We start from the raw sequence: 17,647 nt of genomic DNA on the forward strand, positions 1-17,647 counted from the left end.
TAAACTTCTTCACAACAGTATCTCGGACCTGCCTGGTGTGTTCCTTGTTCTTCATGATGCTCTCTGTGCTTTTAACGGACCTCTGAGACTATCACAGTGCAGGTGCATTTATACGGAGAATTGATTACACACAGGTGGATTGTATTTATCATCATTAGTCATTTAGGTCAACATTGGATCATTCAGAGATCCTCACTGAACTTCTGGAGAGAGTTTGCTGCACTGAAAGTAAAGGGGCTGAATAATTTTGCACGCCCAATTTTTCAATTTTTTGATTTGTTAAAAAAGTTTGAAATATCCAATAAAGGTTAGTGATTAATTCTCTCCATTTCTGTTTTTTTGTGACTCCTATCTTTGGCTGGGAAAATGATTGTGTGTTTTTTGGATTTGGCGTGATCTAACAATCATATGTTGTGATTTCACTGTAAATAATTTTTTTGAATTCTATTATTATAATTATTTATTTTTTAAACGGATACCATGGGTAGATTAACAAGAAGTTTTTCATTTGCTGTATTGGACTTGTTAAGAAAACACCACAATGCCCTCGGGTTGCTGGATCTCTCAATGTTAATCTGAGAAAACAAAATCTATTGAAGTTAACATTAGTAATCTTATTATGCACTAACTATGCTACTCTTTATAACCAGTCATACCTTTCAATACTAGGACCAGTGGGCTGACCTACAATAAACTGAACACGCACTGTGTGTTGCTGTATAAGACTATAGACATATACATTTCAGTTTTTTTTTTTATATCATGCTTAGGCCTAATCCAAGAATGCTGAGGACACTAAAGTCATTAATAGAAAACAAGACTGTCAGCACTCTTACAATCAAAGAAATACAAAATGTATAGCCTAACAGTTTTACATTTTCACTGTTGTGTGGAGCTTCACTAGTTTGTTATCTTTCAGAAAAAACAATGATTTAGCTGAATATAACACAATGGACATTGCATGTTGCGCAACATGCATGACAGTTTGCGGACAGTCATAACTGCCAAAGCCAACCTCATTGCACTTCATTTCATGGGCCAGATTTCATTTCAGGGGGCAACTCACGACATGTCCCTGCTGACAGAGAGACAGCATGTGGGGAATCAAACTAAATAGACGCTCTCGTGATTCTGTTAACAGACTGCTTAGGGAGACTATAGGGAAGTGAAAATGAAAGGAAAACATCTTCCACCATCCCGGACCCAATGTTACAACTTCCACAACCATTTTTCAAACTTTCCTAAAACAATTTTAAGCCATCAAACTGCCATGATGCACTCGTTTTTCACTTTACATTTTTGTTAAGTTTTTCCAACCAAATATGGTTTTGTTCATCATTCATAAAAATGACCAAATTGAGTGTGCCCTGTTTCTGTCTCAATTAATGTGCTGTAACTTGGCAACCAAACAGCATAACATTTACAAATTGGTTATTAGCTACAAAGTATTAATCCTATGCTAAACAAATCGATTCGCAAACGGATGTCAAAGTAAGTTCAGAAAAGTATACATTGAGCATTTTGATTTAAGAACTTTTAAATTAAAATAGGTTGTAGTTGCCTCTATGCGATTGCATGGCATGCAACAACTATTTCCTGAATTATTAAAATTAGCCAGCTAAATCAGTATTTGGCAGCTGTGGTTGATAGAAGAAACACTTTAAAAAGCAAATGGGAATTCACTTACCAGCAATGTAGTTAACAAATGTGGCAATCCGAAGCAGAATAGCATAGGCATGTAAGCGAACGTTAGTAACGTTAAACTCTATCTCTGAGATGCAAGAAATAGGTGTTTTAATGCGCCAAGTGGGAGGCGCCGTGGTTTCCGTTTCAATGGTTATGGCTACACGACTTGAAAACATGGACACATACCACATTTAAGAAGCAAATACTTTTTCATATCAAATTCATAATATGTTGGCTGTAATCTAACGGGCTGCTAACTCCGCAGGCAGAGTGAATGATCCATTGGAATGTAGTCAGCACAACGCCTACCCTTTTTCAAAATGTTTATTTTTGGCACATGCGCAGCGCATGCAGTTCTTGAGCCACTTACAGAAAATGATTCATCAATTTATTGATTGAATGAATGCTGTCTGTATTTAAAGTAGTTCTGAAGTAAGTACAATTACATGTGCTTTTTTCCTGTGAACTACAAACAGTTTCACACATTCTCAAGTCATATTTTATAATAGCCTATTTATTTATATTTATTCAAAAATAAAAAATGTGTGATGAGAAAATGGCATCACCCACAGTTGACAATATTGGATTTGTTTTGTCTGATAGAGCTAGTGGGCAGCTTTTGTCCTTGAGCCTGAGTGAGAAGGCTGATTCCCAAAGGGAAGAAATATCCAGTACTCTCTCATTTGTTCATGAGATCCATGAGCAGGTTTAGCTCTTTTTTTTCTTTACTAGGCAAGTCAGTTAAGAACAAATTCTTATTTTCAATGATGGCCTAGGAACAGTGGGTTAACTGCCTGTTCAGGGGCAGAACGACAGATTTTGTACCTTGTCAGCTCAGGGGTTTGAATTTACAATCTTCCGGTTACTAGTCCAACGCTCTAACCACTAGGCTACCCTGAACAATATGCCAACATATTTGAGTGAAGCGAGAATATTGTAGCGCTAGGTCAGGTTGGTATTACCTGCTGTGTGCACACAGGATTTTTATTTGTAAGGGGAAAAGAGATACTCAAGAGGAATGTCTCTTTCATATGTAAATGTTGCTCAACTTCAGAATAAATGTATCATTACCTTCTCGTATTGTATTAAGTTGTAAATTTATGATACTGTAGATGTCTGATGTAACAAAATGGATCCACCCCTGTCCTAAATTTACTGGACTTTGAACTTCTAATTCCTGACATCAGACTGCAAACTTTGAAAGCCAATAACCAAATGGAGAGCAAATGTTTGCTTCTTCTTTGACCAAGGGCAGTGTCAGAGCCCTGTAAAAAACAGATAGGAGAACTGCCCATCTCTGCTTGGTTGTAACTGCGTGGGAGAAGTCCGTTTTCCATTTCAGTTTTCACATCACATTTGAAGTGCAAGTAATCTACATCTTGCAGTCTCTTCTGTGTGTGTCTATTCCTGACTAAGGTAATAGTAATTAGGTCATATCTACTGTGTGAAACTTTACAAACTTAAGGGTGTCTTGTTTTCCCTCACTGTGGTTTACAAAAGTGTTGCTATTGCACATTTCCCTAGTATGTACTTAGACCTTATCATAGAGAGAAAAGCCTAAGTTAGCAGGGAAATGGTGGCCTCTGTAGAAGGTGCATTTTCATATCTCATTTGCATTGTCATAGAGGGAACGATGCTTGATTCTGGCAACACAACCTTCTTAGAGTATATGTGCCTTTCAAAGATTAATCCTGGTTTTCATTTGTGCCACAAAGTTGGCTTGGCCCCCAAAAAACATTAAAGGGACCTTTGTGGAGGGCCTTTTACAGAGAGCTTAATTTCAAATGCCTTTTAATCTGCTTTAATCCGTAGCAGAGATCACATCATTAAAATAGATTTTGGAGGGGGAAAGTATTTGTATAACTTTGTATCCTGTCCACCTTGATTATTGATTTAACTAAATAAATTGACAGATTTGTTAGAAAAAGGCCCTGCCTTTCACACATACAGTATCACAGGTGCAATGGAAGTAATAAAATAGATCATTTAAATTATATAAAGATTATATAATCTAGCTAATTCAATAAAATTACTAAGCATGGAACAGCTTAATAACTTAATTTGAAAAATGAAAAACTATCCTGTTTGTCAGTGTGGTTATTACCAGAACACTGCCCTTGCCAAAGCCATTGCATCATCCTACCTAAAAGCCTGATCAAAAGGTAATTTGTAATGTCCAACTCCAATATAAGCTTAGCTAAAGCCACTTAATGTCAAAAATCATATGTCTCAGAACCCTAATTACAACACTGCAGGGAAGACAACAAAAAACAGATTTTTTTTTTCCCCTGGCCAAGGAAAATGTTGATGGTTCTTGGGAATAGAGATTAATATGTAAGGCTGCAATACAAATTGATCACGGATGATGCTTCATGTTATGTGCAGTGTCTGTGCTGATGTGTGGTGTGGTTAGTATTGTGACATTTCAATCTGCTGATTATATTTAGCAAAAAACAAGACTCATGAACATTAATTCATTGCATACCATTCTCCAGTGATAAAATGTGTCCGACATATGTCATCTAGTGGTAGATACTAACAACAAGTGTTTTTCTTTCCTTTCCATTTCAGGTTGTCATTAAAGGGCAATATGGCTGACCGGTGGCTTCAAACGCTCTCAATGGCCAATGGATACCATCAGCAATCCAGCATTTATATGTAATTCATCGTAACAAGGATGAATCATCAGCCTTCCTACCTTAAAGGGGAAATTCACACATTTTAACGTGGCATTATTTTTACTCTTTCTGTGCTTGTAGTTGATCCCCCTCCAAATATAAAAAAAACACTGTTTTGTTAGAGAGAAAATTGGTTGTCACTTTGACTACAATGCAGTATGAAAACATGTCTAAAGTATGTTATAAAATGCTCAAAAACACTCCAAACCAACTCATATTACATCAGAATCTCATTCTGGATGTCGCTACACTCAATCTTTGTTTTTTTCCCCCCACTGTTCAATAAATTCATGTTTGAATGATGCTATTTACAACAACAAAATTATGCAAATATGGATTTATGTGACAGTGGACATTTCTCTCAAATTGAGTGCAGAGACATTATACAGAATAAGATTCTGATTTAAAGCGTTTCATAACATGCTTCTTTCTACACATTTTCATAATGCATTGTAGTCTTTTAGCAAGTGATGAGAGCAAAATGTGAATTCCAATTTTCTCTCTAAGAAAACTAAATATATAAAAAACAGTTTGGGCGATCAACAGAAGCACAGAAAGAGTGAAGATAAGGCCACGTAAAAATGGGTGAACTTCCCCTTTAAGGTAGGAAAGCTGATTATTCATCCTTGTTATGACCAATGACTTATATAAACCCTGGATATCTATTTGGTATGCATTGGCCATTGAGAGGCTTTGAAGCCACCGGTCGGCCATATTGGCACTCCCTAGTAGGAGCAGTCCTCCATAGAAATAAATTGAATTCTACAGTATTTCAACAAAATTGTATGTATTTGACAAAATTGTATATAAGTATTTTTGTGGATTTTTAAAATGTATTTTATTGAACATTTATTAATCTAGGCAAGTCAGTTAAGACCAAATTCTTATTTACAATGACAGCCTACCAAAAAGGCAAAAGGCCTCCTGCAGGGACGGGGGCAAAAAAATATAGGACAGAACACAAATCATGACAAGAGTGATGCTACAACCCTAGATAAAGAGAGACCTAAGACAACAACATAGAAAGGCAGCAAAACATGACAACACAGCAGGGTAGCAACACAGCATGACAGCAGCACAACATGGTAGCAGCAAAAAACATGGTACAAACATTATTGGTTAAAGACAACAGCACAAAGGGCAAGAAGGTAGAGACAACAATACATCACACAAAGCAGCCACAACTGTCAGTAAGAGTGTCCATGATTGAGTCTTTGAATGAAGAGATGGAGATAAAACTGTCCAGTTTGAGTGTTTGTTGCAGCTCGTTCAAGTCGCTAACTGCAGCGAACTGAAAAGATGAGCGACCCAGGGATGTATGTGCTTTGGGGACCTTTAACAGAATGTGACTGTCAGAACGGGTGTTGTATGTGGAGGATGAGGGCTGCAGTAGATATCTCAGATATGGGGGAGTGAGGCCTAAGAGGGTTTTATAAATAAGCATCAATCAGTGGGTCTTGCGACATGTGTACAGAGATGACCACTTTACAGAGGAGTATAGAGTGCAGTGATGTGTCCTATAAAGAGCATTGGTAGCAAATCTGATGTCTGAATGGTAAAGGATATCTAGCCACTCGAGACCACCCTTACCTGCCGATCTATAAAGTACATCTCTGTAATCTAGCATGGGTAGGATGGTTATCTGAATCAGGGTTAGTTTGGCAGCTGGGGTGAAAGAGGAGCAATTTACGATAGAGGAAACCACGTCTAGATTTAACTTTAGCCTGCAGCTTTGTTATGTGCTGAGAGAAGGACAGTGTACTGTCTAGCCATACTCCCAAGTACTTGTATTAAGTGACTAACTCAAACTCTAAACCCTCAGAGGTAGTAATCACACCTGTGGGGAGAGGGGCATTATTCTTACCAAACCAAATTACCTTTGTTTTGGAGGTGTTCAGAACAAGGTTAAGGGCAGAGAAAGCTTGTTGTACACTAAGAAAGCTTTGTTGTAGAGCGTTTATCACAAAATCCGGGGAGGGGCCAGCTGAGTATAAGACTGTAACATTTGCATATAAATGGATGAGCGAGAGCTTCCTTCTGCCTGAGCTATGTTGTTGATGTAATTTGAGAAGAGATTGGGGCCTAGGCTCGAGTCTTGGGGTACTCTCTTGCTGACAGGCAGTGGCTGAGACAGCAGATGTTCTGACTTTATACACTGCACTCTTTGAGAGAGGTAGTTAGCAAACCAGACCAAAGACCCCTCAGAGACACCAATACTCCTTAGCCAGCCCACAAGAATGTCCACTGTATCAAAAGCTTTGGCCAAGTCAATAAAAATAGCAGCTCAACATTGCTTAGAATCAAGGGCAATGGTGACGTCATTGAGGACCTTTAAGGTTGCAGTGACACATTCATAACCTGAGCGGAAACCAGATTGCATACCAGAGAGAATATTATAGACATCAAGAAAGCCAGTCAGTTGATTGTTGACAAGTCTTTCCAACACTTTTGATAAACAGGGCAAAATAGAAATAGGCTTATAACAGTTAGGATCCGCTTGATCTCCCCTTTAAATAAAGTAGTGGGGACAGTAACATTAGTACTCTCTAAAAAAATACTTGAAGGAAAATATTTGTATATAGTTTTTAATTTTTATGTTTAGCTCACATAATGTAATTTTAAAGTATGCATTAAGGTGTCTGTAATAGAATAATCATATAAAAAACGAATGTAGACGTTAATAAATACATTTCTTATAGCTTCCAAAATATTTTTACGCTTGAGGAGAAGTGCCAATATGGTTGCCCGGTGGCTTCAATACAGCGCCCCCTGTTAGTCATCCAGGGTTAATACACATCATTGGTTATGACATATCAGAGCAACATCATTTGTACCAAAGGGATGTTCTGCTCTACTATCTTGCATCACTCTCCCATGTTGGATTACATATTATTCCACTGAAAACTCAGTCCAAGTAGGTTTCTATTGCACATAACTCTGGCTTTTGAGCACCATGTGTGAATCAGTGTACATTGAGATCGCAAGTCTGCACACAACAAAATGGATTAGATGTATTAATATTTACATTTGTGATAAGAAACTCGATATAAAAAATAAGTTAATTGTGGTCATGTCAGATCAGTCAACTAGTGCAGTCCCACTGGTCAAAGACCTCAATTCAACGTCTATTATACGTTGGTTCAACATTATTTTATTTTATTTGATTGCAATTATGTAGAAACAGTGTTGATTCAACCAGTGTGTGCCCAGTTGATTGTTTTTGTAAGGGGATTTCCCTAAGTCAGTCAGCCCCTTCTTTATTCTAGCTCTCGTGTGATTTCACACGAGGTTGGTGGTACCTTAATTGGGGAGAACGAGCTTGTGGTAATGAATGGTATCAAATACATCAACCACATGGTTTCCAGGGGTTTGATGCCATTACATTTGCTCCATTCCATCCATTATTATGAGCTGTTCTCACCTCAGCAGCCTCCAGTGTGTGATGTACACTAGTCCTATGAATCTGCAGCCTCTGTCCTCTCAATCTCCTGAAGTGAAAGCAGAGGCTCAGAATTCTGATAGTTTGATGACAGTTTTGTCCTTGGAAAACAGGATGCCCCTTCCAATCTATTGCTAGTACTGTGCATGTTGCAATCAACTTTAGCAGCATCTTTTTCATCCATGTCCTCCAAGTCTACAAAGGAAAGCACAAAGAGGTTATTCAGCCATAGATTTGAACGTGTCTCTAGTTGTTGTTGACAGATTACTCTTTGTCAACAACCACACAGACTCTTAATAATAGCTGAAGAATTGTACCAGACTTTTACTACTCACACTTCAGCACTGTCTTGTACACCTGTGTGTAGCCTCGCTCTGGGTTCTTGCTCAGGTCTTTGTAGTAGTAAAAGCGTAGCTCCTTTGGGTACTGAGAGTAAGACAGGTTGAGGACCAGGGGAATGATCCGGTTGGACATGGGCCCCTCAGACAGTGCCTGGTGCATCATGTACTGGCACCAGTCATCCAGCAGGAAGTTGGGGGTGATCAGAAGGGCCCAGCAATGGCTGCTCTGCACAGCCTGGCATAGCTCGGTGGGGATGGCACCCCCCACGCTGGCGTCACGTTGCCGCAGGAAACAGCGCAGGCCACATGCCGGTTTCTCCAGGTAAGTGGCCAGACGGATGGCTTCTTCGATGTCCACAAGGCTATGGCACACACACAAGTCGTAGGTCTGGCTCCAACGAATCATAGAGCTCAGAAAAGGTGGTGGTGGGTTAGGAGTGGAGGTGGGAACCAATGATGAGGCACCATCGACAGAAGGGGATGGAGTCCTGACCTGTACATGTGGAGAGGAGCTGCTCTGTGGAGACTCTTTTTTCACTAAGAGTCGACGGAACCAACCTGAAACAAGAGAATTAAACATGGGTTCTTTCCAGTGGTGCAAACTACTTAAGTAAAAATGCTTTAAAGGACTACATAAGTAGTTATTTTGGGTATTTGTATTCTATTTAACTATTTCTATTTTACTTTTACTTCACTACATTCCTAAAGAAAATAATGTAATTTTTACTCCATACATTTTCCCTGACAGCCAAAAGTACTTGCTACATTTTGAATGCTTAGCAGGACAGAAAAATGGTCCAATTCACGCAGTTATCAAGAGAACATCCCTGATCATCCCAACTTCCTCTGATCTGACCAATGCACTAAACACACATGCTTCGTTTATAAATGATGTCTGAGTGTGCCTTGGCTATCCGTAAATAAAACAATAACAAGAAAATAGTTCCATCTGGTTTGCTTAATATAAGAAATTAAGTGATTTGTACTTTTACTTTCGCTTCGTAAGTAATTTTAGCAATTACATTTACTTTTTATAATTAAGTATATTTCAAACCAAATACTTTTACTTTTAGACTCAAATAGTATTTTACTGGGTGACTTTCACTTTTACCTGAAACATTTTCTATTAAGTATGACAGTTGGGTACTTTTTCCACCACTGGTTCTTTCACATCATAACTGTATCAAAACAGGCAAGTTTATATCCAATTTGTGAATAGATGTTATTTTTGTTAAGTTGATCATCTACAAACAGTACATGTGGTTTAGGAAAAAAGTATTTCAACTTACCGTACATGCTCTTGACATCATTCTCCAGACTATTGCAATGTTGTACCTCCAATAAGAAAAACTGTACTGTAATATCCTTCGCATTTGATTTCTTTCTTTTAATAGATGTGCTGCTCTGTATACACACTAAGCACTTAACAGAGTTGATCACATAAAACATTAATTCTCATTATTGAAGCAAAAAAGAAAAGTTAAATACATTAACTACAAAAAATGTCATAAAACACACCAAAGGGTTCCCTGATACTCCCAGCAGAAAAAGAGGAAGCTGAATCTGTAGCAGCTGCAGTTCACTGTTTGTCTAAATGTCTTGATTCCCACAAGGCACAATGTCTCTCATTAAATTGCAATATAGATACGTTTTTCCATAGTGCAGGGCAGGAGAGGTCTAGCCTATACCTCCACAGACTAAAAATAATCCAACTGTAGCATGTTTTCTAACGTTGGCTACTTGATCGTCCATCCGTCCAACTGCAGAGTCATTATTCTTGTCTGGGTTAGAATCAAATCATTCAGTAGGTAATCAAATATTTTAGGGAACTATGTACGCAACAGGAAGGAAGTCATGCAGTTACCCTTTTAGCCACAACTTTCACAGACAAGCTGTGGCACAACGTGTGATGTATAGCTGTTTAATGGTCCGTCATGCATGTAGGCTACTGTATTTATTTCTTAACACCGCAAGCCATAGTGATAGTAGCCTATTATGTTATTTGAAGGAAGTATGAATACAGACCAAAACCTCTCATCAGCAAAAGTGTTTCGTAGTCAGTGTGTGTCCTTTTAGTGGTTAAGAACATCCGTCTTTCAACCAAATGTCAGTCTTTCAAGGAGATTGACACACCACTAAGTGCATAATATGACACAACCTACTTTTGAAAAGTGAGAAAATTACAAAATAATGTACGTTTCCATGTGTGATTGGTAAAATAACTCTAAAATGGCCTAAGCCTTTAATAAATGACAGACACTTCATCAGAAAGATGGATTTAGCACCTTGTCCAAGAGGGAAAAAAAGGGGAGAGGAGGAACTTTCTTTGGCTAGGGATAGGCCTACATGTCAGTATTGTATGTGAGTTGATCCCATAGCAGTAATTCTAGTACCATAGAACCATCTGATCTGCAACAAGATTTGTGTTTTGCATTGCACATAGCTCATTTACAGATGGAAGAGGAAGCGAAACACCCCACTCGCGGGTGGGGGGTGGGGGGGTTTTGGCCAGAGAGATGGTATTTTCTTGCTCTCCATGTCATCACAAAACTAATAGTGTGTATTCGGGGGGGGGGGGGGGGGGGGGGGAATGTGCATGGTGGAGACCTGGTTTGGACTTTCCACTGTAGTGGCACCTAAGGAAACACCTACACACCTCCCTGAGCACTGACGGGACAATCCCTTGAAAGAACTCTGTTGCCACGAAATAGTGGGGTCATGCAAAGCCAACCAGGGAATCCCCAACACAAAAGGGAACGCAGGAGAGTCAATTAGGAAGAGACTAATTTGCTCCCTATGACTCTCCGACGTTATCATAGTGAGCGGAGCTGTGACCTCCCTAATTAGCCCCGACCCCAAAGGACGACTGTCTAAGGCATGTATAGGGAAGGGAACATCAACAGACACAATAGGGATCCCTAATCTCATAGCAAAGGAATGGTCGAGAAAGTTCCCAACTGTGCCTGAATCTACTAGCGCCTTATGCTGGGAACGTGGGGAAAACTCTGAAATTCTAGCGACAGCCACGTGTGCAACAGGGAGCTCTGGGTGAGTGGTGTGCCTACTCACCAACACTCCGCCTGATACCTCTACCTCCTGGGGATGGATCAGGAGCGATGGGGGATGGAACTGACGGAACCCGATCAGGAAGTCCGCGGGAGGCCAACAGGTTATCCAACCGGATCGATAGGTCCACCAGCTGGTCCAGTGTAAGGGTGGTGTTCCTGCAGGGCCCGCTCATTCCATCCCTCGCCGGCCGCCAGAGTTCTAAAGTCCAGCGCAAAATCTTGAGCGCTCCTCATCCCCTGACGTAGATGAAATAGGCGTTCCCCTGCCGCTCTCCCCCCGGGTGATGATCGAATACCGCCCGGAAACGGCGGGCGAACTCCTCATAATCATCCAACGTCTGACCTTCCCTGCCCCAGATGGCATTGGCCCATTCCAGGGCTTTACGTTCAGACAGGAGATGAGGGCACTCCCTCTCTCACGTCCCGAAGGGGCTGGCTGGACAGATGCCAGGTAGAGCTCCAGCTGGAGTAGGAACTCCTGACACTCGACAGCTGTCCCATCATACGCCCTCGGAAGCGAGAGCTGAATCTCACCGGATCCTGATGACGGAGGGGTGGACATCACGGTAGGTAATGGTGGAACCTGAGGAGACGACACAGGGTGCACGGGTAAACCCCCTCTCTCCCATCGGTCCATGTTTGCAGCACGCGATCCATGGCTGTACCCAGACTCTGCAGCATGGTCGAGTGCTGCTGAATGCGCTCCTCCATTTGAAGCGGAGGGCTGGCTGCACCTGCTGACTCCATGTTTATGGTGCGTGATTCTGTCAGAGTCTATCTAAAAGACAGCGAAGGAGTCAGGCGCAGGACACAGATGAGAGTAACAATCACTGATTTACTCAATCCATTCATTTACAAAATCCCATTCCAAACAAGAACAAAACAGGACTCAAAATACAACACACCGGAATACACGAAAGACAATCGCGCACAAAACAGAAAGGGAAACCAGAGGGTGAAATAAGGAACATAATTATGAGATGGGAACCAGGTGTGTAAACAGAGGAAACAAAAGGAAAAATGGAACATGGATCGGTGGCGGCTAAACGCCGCCCGAACAAGGAGAGGGAACAACTTTGGTGGAAGTCGTGACAGTACCCCCCCGGGCATGCGGCTCCAGCAGCGCGCCGACACCAGCCTCGGGGATGTCCCGGGGGACGAGACGCAGGGCGATCCGGATGGAGTCGGTGAAATTCCTGGAGTAACGATGGGTCCAGGATGTCCCCCACCGGTACCCAGCATCTCTCCTCCGGGCTGTACCCCTCCCACTCCACGAGGTACTGAAGGCCTCTCGCCCGACGCCTTGAGTCCATGATGGCTCGCACTGTATACGACGGGGCCCCCTCGATATCCAGAGGGGGCGGAGGAACCTCCCGCACCTCAGACTGCTGGAGCGGACCAGCCACCACCGGCCTGAGGAGAGACACATGGAACGAGGGGTTAATATGGTAATCAGGTGGGAGCTGTAACCTACAGCAAACCTTGTTCATTCTCCTCAGGACTTTGAATGGCCCCACAAAACCGCGGACCCAGCTTCCGGCAGGGCAGGTGAAGGGGCAGGTTTCGCGTCGAGAGCCAGACTCGATCCCCCGGTGCATACACCGGGGCCTCACTGCGGTGGCGGTCGGCACTCATCTTCTGCCGCCTGATGGCCCTTTGCAGACGCACATGGGCAGCGTCCCATGTCTCCTCCGAGTGCCGAAACCATTCATCCACCGCAGGAGCCTCGATCTGGCTCTGATGCCATGGTGCCAGGACCGGCTGGTAACCTAGCACACACTGAAAAGGTGACAGGTTAGTGGAAGAGTGGCGGAGGGAGAATTGAGCCATTTCTGCCCAGGGGAGAAACACCACCCACTCCCCCGGCCGGTCCTGGCAATAGAACTGCAGAAACATACCCACCTCCTGGTTGACTCTTTCCACCTGCCCGTTGCTCTCAGGGTGAAAACCTGAGGTAAGACTGACCGAGACCCCCAGGCGCTCCATAAACGCCCTCCAGACTTTAGACGTGAATTGGGGACCCCGATCAGAAACGATATCCTCAGGCACCCACGCAGTCTGTAGAGCCGTAGGGAGACCGGGCAAAGGAAGGAGATGGCAGGACTTAGAAAACCGATCCACAACAACTAGGATCGTAGTGTTACCCTGCGAGGGTGGAAGCTCCGTCAGGAAATCCACCGAGAGGTGTCACCATGTTCGCTGTGGAACGGGAAGGGGTTGTAATGTCCCTCTGGGTAGGTGTCTAGGTGCCTTGCACTGTGCGCACACCGAACAGGAGGACACATAAACCCTCACGTCCTTGGCTAACGTGGGCTACCAGTACTTCCCAGCAAGACAGCGCACTGTCCGAGCGATGCCAGGATGACCAGAGGAGGGTGAAGTGTGGGCCCAACAGATCAAACGATCGCGGACATCGAACGGAACATACTTACGCCCAACCGGACACTGGGTAGGAGTGGGCTCTGAACGTGATGCCGTTCGATGTCCGCATCCACCTCCCACACCACTGGTGCCACCAGGCAAGAAGCTGGAATAATGGGAGCGGGATCTGCGGACCACTCCTGTGTCATACATCCGGGACAGTGCGTCTGCCTTAACGTTCTGGGAACCTGGTCTGTAGGAGAGGGTGAAAGAAAAGCGGGTGAAAAACATGGCCCACCTTGCCTGGCTGGTTCAGTCTCCTCGCTGCTCAAATGTACTCCAGATTTCAGTGGTCAGTCCAAATGAGAAAAGGGTGTCTGGCCCCCTCAAGCCAATGTCTCCACTCTTTCAGAGCCTTGACAACAGCCTCCCGGTCCCCCACATCATAGTTTCGCTCTGTCGGGCTGAGCTTCTTCGAAAATAATTCACAGGGACGGAGCTTTAGTGGCGTACCCGAGCGCTGAGACAGCACAGCCCCTATCCCTGCCTCGGACTCGTCCACTTCAATTATGAACGCTAAGGAGGGATCAGGATGAGCCAGCACGGGAGCTGAGGTAAACAGAGCCTTCAGGTGACCAAAGCCCTGTCCGCCCCAGCTGACCACTGCAGTCGCACTGGTCCCCCCTTCAGCAGTGAGTTAATGGGAGCCGCTACCTGACCAAAACCCTGGATGAATCTCCGGTAGTAGTTGGAAAACCCTAAGACCGCTGCACCTCCTTCACCATGGTTGGAGTCGGCCAATTACGTAGGGCTGAAATGCGGTCATTCTCCATCTCTCATCTCATCTCATGACGAGGAAAAGCGGTACCCTAGGAAGGAGACGGACTGTTGGAAGAACAGACATTTCTCAGCCTTGACTTACAGGTCATGTTCCAACAGTCGACCAAGCACCCTGTGTACCAGGGACACATGCTCGGCGTGTGTAGTGGAGTATATTAGAATGTCATCTATATACACCACTACACCCTGCCCGTGGAGGTCCCTGAAAATCTCATCTAGAAAGGATTGGAATACTGATGGAGCATTCATTAACCGGTACGGTATGACGAGATACTCATAATGCCCAGAAGTGGTGCTAAATGCTGTCTTCCACTCATCTCCCGCCCGGATACGCACCAGGTTGTAAGCGCTCCTGAGGTCCAATTTTGTGAAGAAGCGTGCCCTGTGTAATGACTCGGTCATACTGGCTATGAGCGGTAGCGGGCAACTGTATTTTACTGCGTGCCTACTCACCAACACTCCGCCTGATACCTCTACCTCCTGGGGATGGATCAGGAGCGATGGGGGATGGAACTGACGGACCCCGATCAGGAAGTCCGCGGGAGGCCAACAGGTTATCCAACCGGATCGATAGGTCCACCAGCTGGTCCAGTGTAAGGGTGGTGTTCCTGCAGGCTAGCTCCCGACGAACGTCCTCTCGTAAGCTACACCTGTAGTGATCGATCAGGGCCCGCTCATTCCATCCCGCGCCGGCCGCCAAAGTCCAGCGCAAAATCTTGAGCGCTACTCATCCCCTGACGTAGATGAAATAGGCGTTCCCCCGCCGCTCTCCCCCCAGGTGATGATCGAATACCGCCCGGAAACGGCGGGCGAACTCCTCATAATCATCCAACGTCTGACCTTCCCTGCCCCAAATGGCATTGGCCCATTCCAGGGCTTTACGTTCAGACAGGAGATGAGGGCACTCCCTCTCTCGCATCCCGAAGGGGCTGGCTGGACAGATGCCAGGTAGAGCTCCAGCTGAAGTAGGAACCCCTGACACCCGACAGCTGTCTCATCATACGCCCTCGGAAGCGAGAGCTGAATCTCACCGGATCCTGATGACGGAGGGGTGGACATCACGGTAGGTAATAGTGGAACCTGAGGAGACGACACAGGGTGCACGGGTAAACCCCCTCTCTCCCATCGGTCCATGGTTTGCAGCATGGTCACGTGCTGCTGAATGTGCTCCTCCATTTGAAGCGGAGGGCTGGCTGCACCTGCTGACTCCATGTTTATGGTGCGTGATTCTGTCAGAGTCTATCTAAAAGACAGCGAAGGAGTCAGGCGCAGGACACAGATGAGAGTAACAATCACTGATTTACTCAATCCAAAACGTAATCCCGTTCCAAACAAGAACAAAACAGGACTCAAAATACAACACACCGGAATACACGAAAGACAATCACGCACAAAACAGATAGGGAAACCAGAGGGTGAAATAAGGAACATAATTATGAGATGGGAACCAGGTGTGTAAACAGACGAAACAAAAGGAAAAATGGAACATGGATCGGTGGCGGCTAGAAAGCCGGTGACGTAGACCGCTGAACGCCGCCCGAACAAGGAGAGGGAACAACTTCGGTGGAAGTCGTGACAATTTTAACTTTCGGGTAGAACTTTTTAACTTTATATTTTTTCTACAAAACATAGAAATGTGCCATTTTCACATTATTTTGACACTGTCCAATAGATAATGAAAATGAGGTTGAAAAGTGGTAAAGTTGCCATTTTAAGAAGATACATTTTAGAAATAGGCGGGGTTTATGACTTTGTGGCAATCACAGAAAATCAATGTTTTTTTGTATGCTGATGATGTGGCTCTATGGAACAGAGGTGGAAATGTGAAATGTATGATGAGGAAGATGCAAGAAGCTGTGGAAGTGTTGGGTAGTCCTTTGCATGGGTTGATGTAAGTTTCCTTTGACAATCAGTCTTCCAGATAGATGACACAGGCACAGGAACCTTGGTATAAAACTCTCTAGTAATAAAATGCAATTGCAGACAAAGATTCACATACAGAATACCTCAGTAGTCTATAGTAAAGATCTGTTTGGCGAAACAGGAGACAATACTCCTTATAATAGTTGGTGTGGACAACCTACCATCAATCATACCTTAACATTCTATCTAAAATGAGAAAAACATGTCTAGACTGTGGTTTCTCTCTCTACTATCTTGGCCTTGAGCCTGCATGACCATCAGCAGGCGCAGACAATTCTCAGCCTGAGAACTAAAGCAGTACATCTCCATTTACCCAGTACTTTTCCATCAATGCGCATTGCAAGCATACAAAGGTCATCACATATATACAGTAATCATGGCATTGGCTGAATCGACTGAATCCGATGCGTATACCCAAATAATTATCTGCAGCTGCCACCACATCAATTTGAATTCTTTTTTAGGACTGGGTTGGATCGCATCCAACTTTTAGGGTGCATACACCGCCACCTACTGTACTGGAGTGTGAGTCCAGTCACAGCCAACCTACTGTACATTACATTCTCTTCATTAGTCATGTTCCTCTAAGAAACTGAAATAGAGCCCTAGACACCACTTCCTCCCCCTTTCTTCCCCCCATTACACCACCCCAACCCCATCCAGCCTCTCTAACCCTTTCACACATCTCTCCCTATCTATGTCATACAGTTCACAAAATATCAACACATGCTCCACCGTTCCTCCACGAAACACTCATCACACAGACCTGTTTCATGTCTCCCTATCATCCAACCTATCATTCAAACCTGTGTGCCCAAATGTAATCTACTCCACATAACTTCCTCTGACCTAAATCTCATAGGATTGCGGTGGGAACCATGAAACCACGTCTTTGGAATGCCCCACAAGGGTGAAAGAGAATGAGGTGGCCAAAGGCAGGGTTGTAAAGAGCATTTCATACGCAGCAGCTGTAAAATGGTTGAGAGTTTGAATGGTGCACCAGAAGAGTCCATGGTGCTGAATAGGCCTACACTGCAGGCTGCAGGGGTTGCCTTTCACTAGCAGGATCCTGACATTTTAAAGCTTAAGAAGGTGGACATTGTGGCCTTTATAGCTATTGTAATTAATGGCACTGCCAAGGTGGAGAGAAGGTCCAGGAAGATAGAAATCATAGTGGATGTGGCGGATTGGTTCCTGGGGCTGAAAGATTTCTCAGCAAAGGAGTTACATGGAATATTGGCACAAGCTGTACCAACCTCTCAGGTCCTAGAGCCTAGGATCATTAAAAGAAGGAAGGGAGAGTTTTGTTTG

General features: G+C 43.8%; 2 protein-coding genes across 3 annotated transcripts in view; both read right to left on the minus strand.

The window, feature by feature from the left end:
- Window positions 1-2,008, minus strand: part of LOC139385542 (CMP-N-acetylneuraminate-beta-galactosamide-alpha-2,3-sialyltransferase 4-like) — a 53,681-nt gene extending 51,673 nt beyond the window's left edge. For both annotated transcript variants that reach the window (XM_071130688.1, XM_071130687.1), the window contains exon 1: window positions 1,688-2,008. The gene's annotated coding sequence lies outside the window, so the exon portion shown is untranslated. The remainder of the gene's footprint in view (window positions 1-1,687) is intronic.
- A 4,925-nt stretch (window positions 2,009-6,933) lies between these two features.
- LOC139386079 (toll-interleukin 1 receptor (TIR) domain containing adaptor protein) lies at window positions 6,934-9,947 on the minus strand. The gene is made up of 3 exons (XM_071131500.1): window positions 9,434-9,947; window positions 8,139-8,702; window positions 6,934-7,998 (listed from the first exon to the last, which is right to left on the minus strand). Exons 1-3 carry the CDS (start codon window positions 9,591-9,593, stop codon window positions 7,820-7,822), a joined length of 903 nt encoding a protein of 300 aa, XP_070987601.1. The 5' UTR covers window positions 9,594-9,947; the 3' UTR covers window positions 6,934-7,819.
- Window positions 9,948-17,647: the final 7,700 nt, after the last annotated feature.

This window comes from Oncorhynchus clarkii, chromosome 27 (assembly GCF_045791955.1).
Source record: "Oncorhynchus clarkii lewisi isolate Uvic-CL-2024 chromosome 27, UVic_Ocla_1.0, whole genome shotgun sequence".
NCBI classification, from domain to species: domain Eukaryota; kingdom Metazoa; phylum Chordata; class Actinopteri; order Salmoniformes; family Salmonidae; genus Oncorhynchus; species Oncorhynchus clarkii.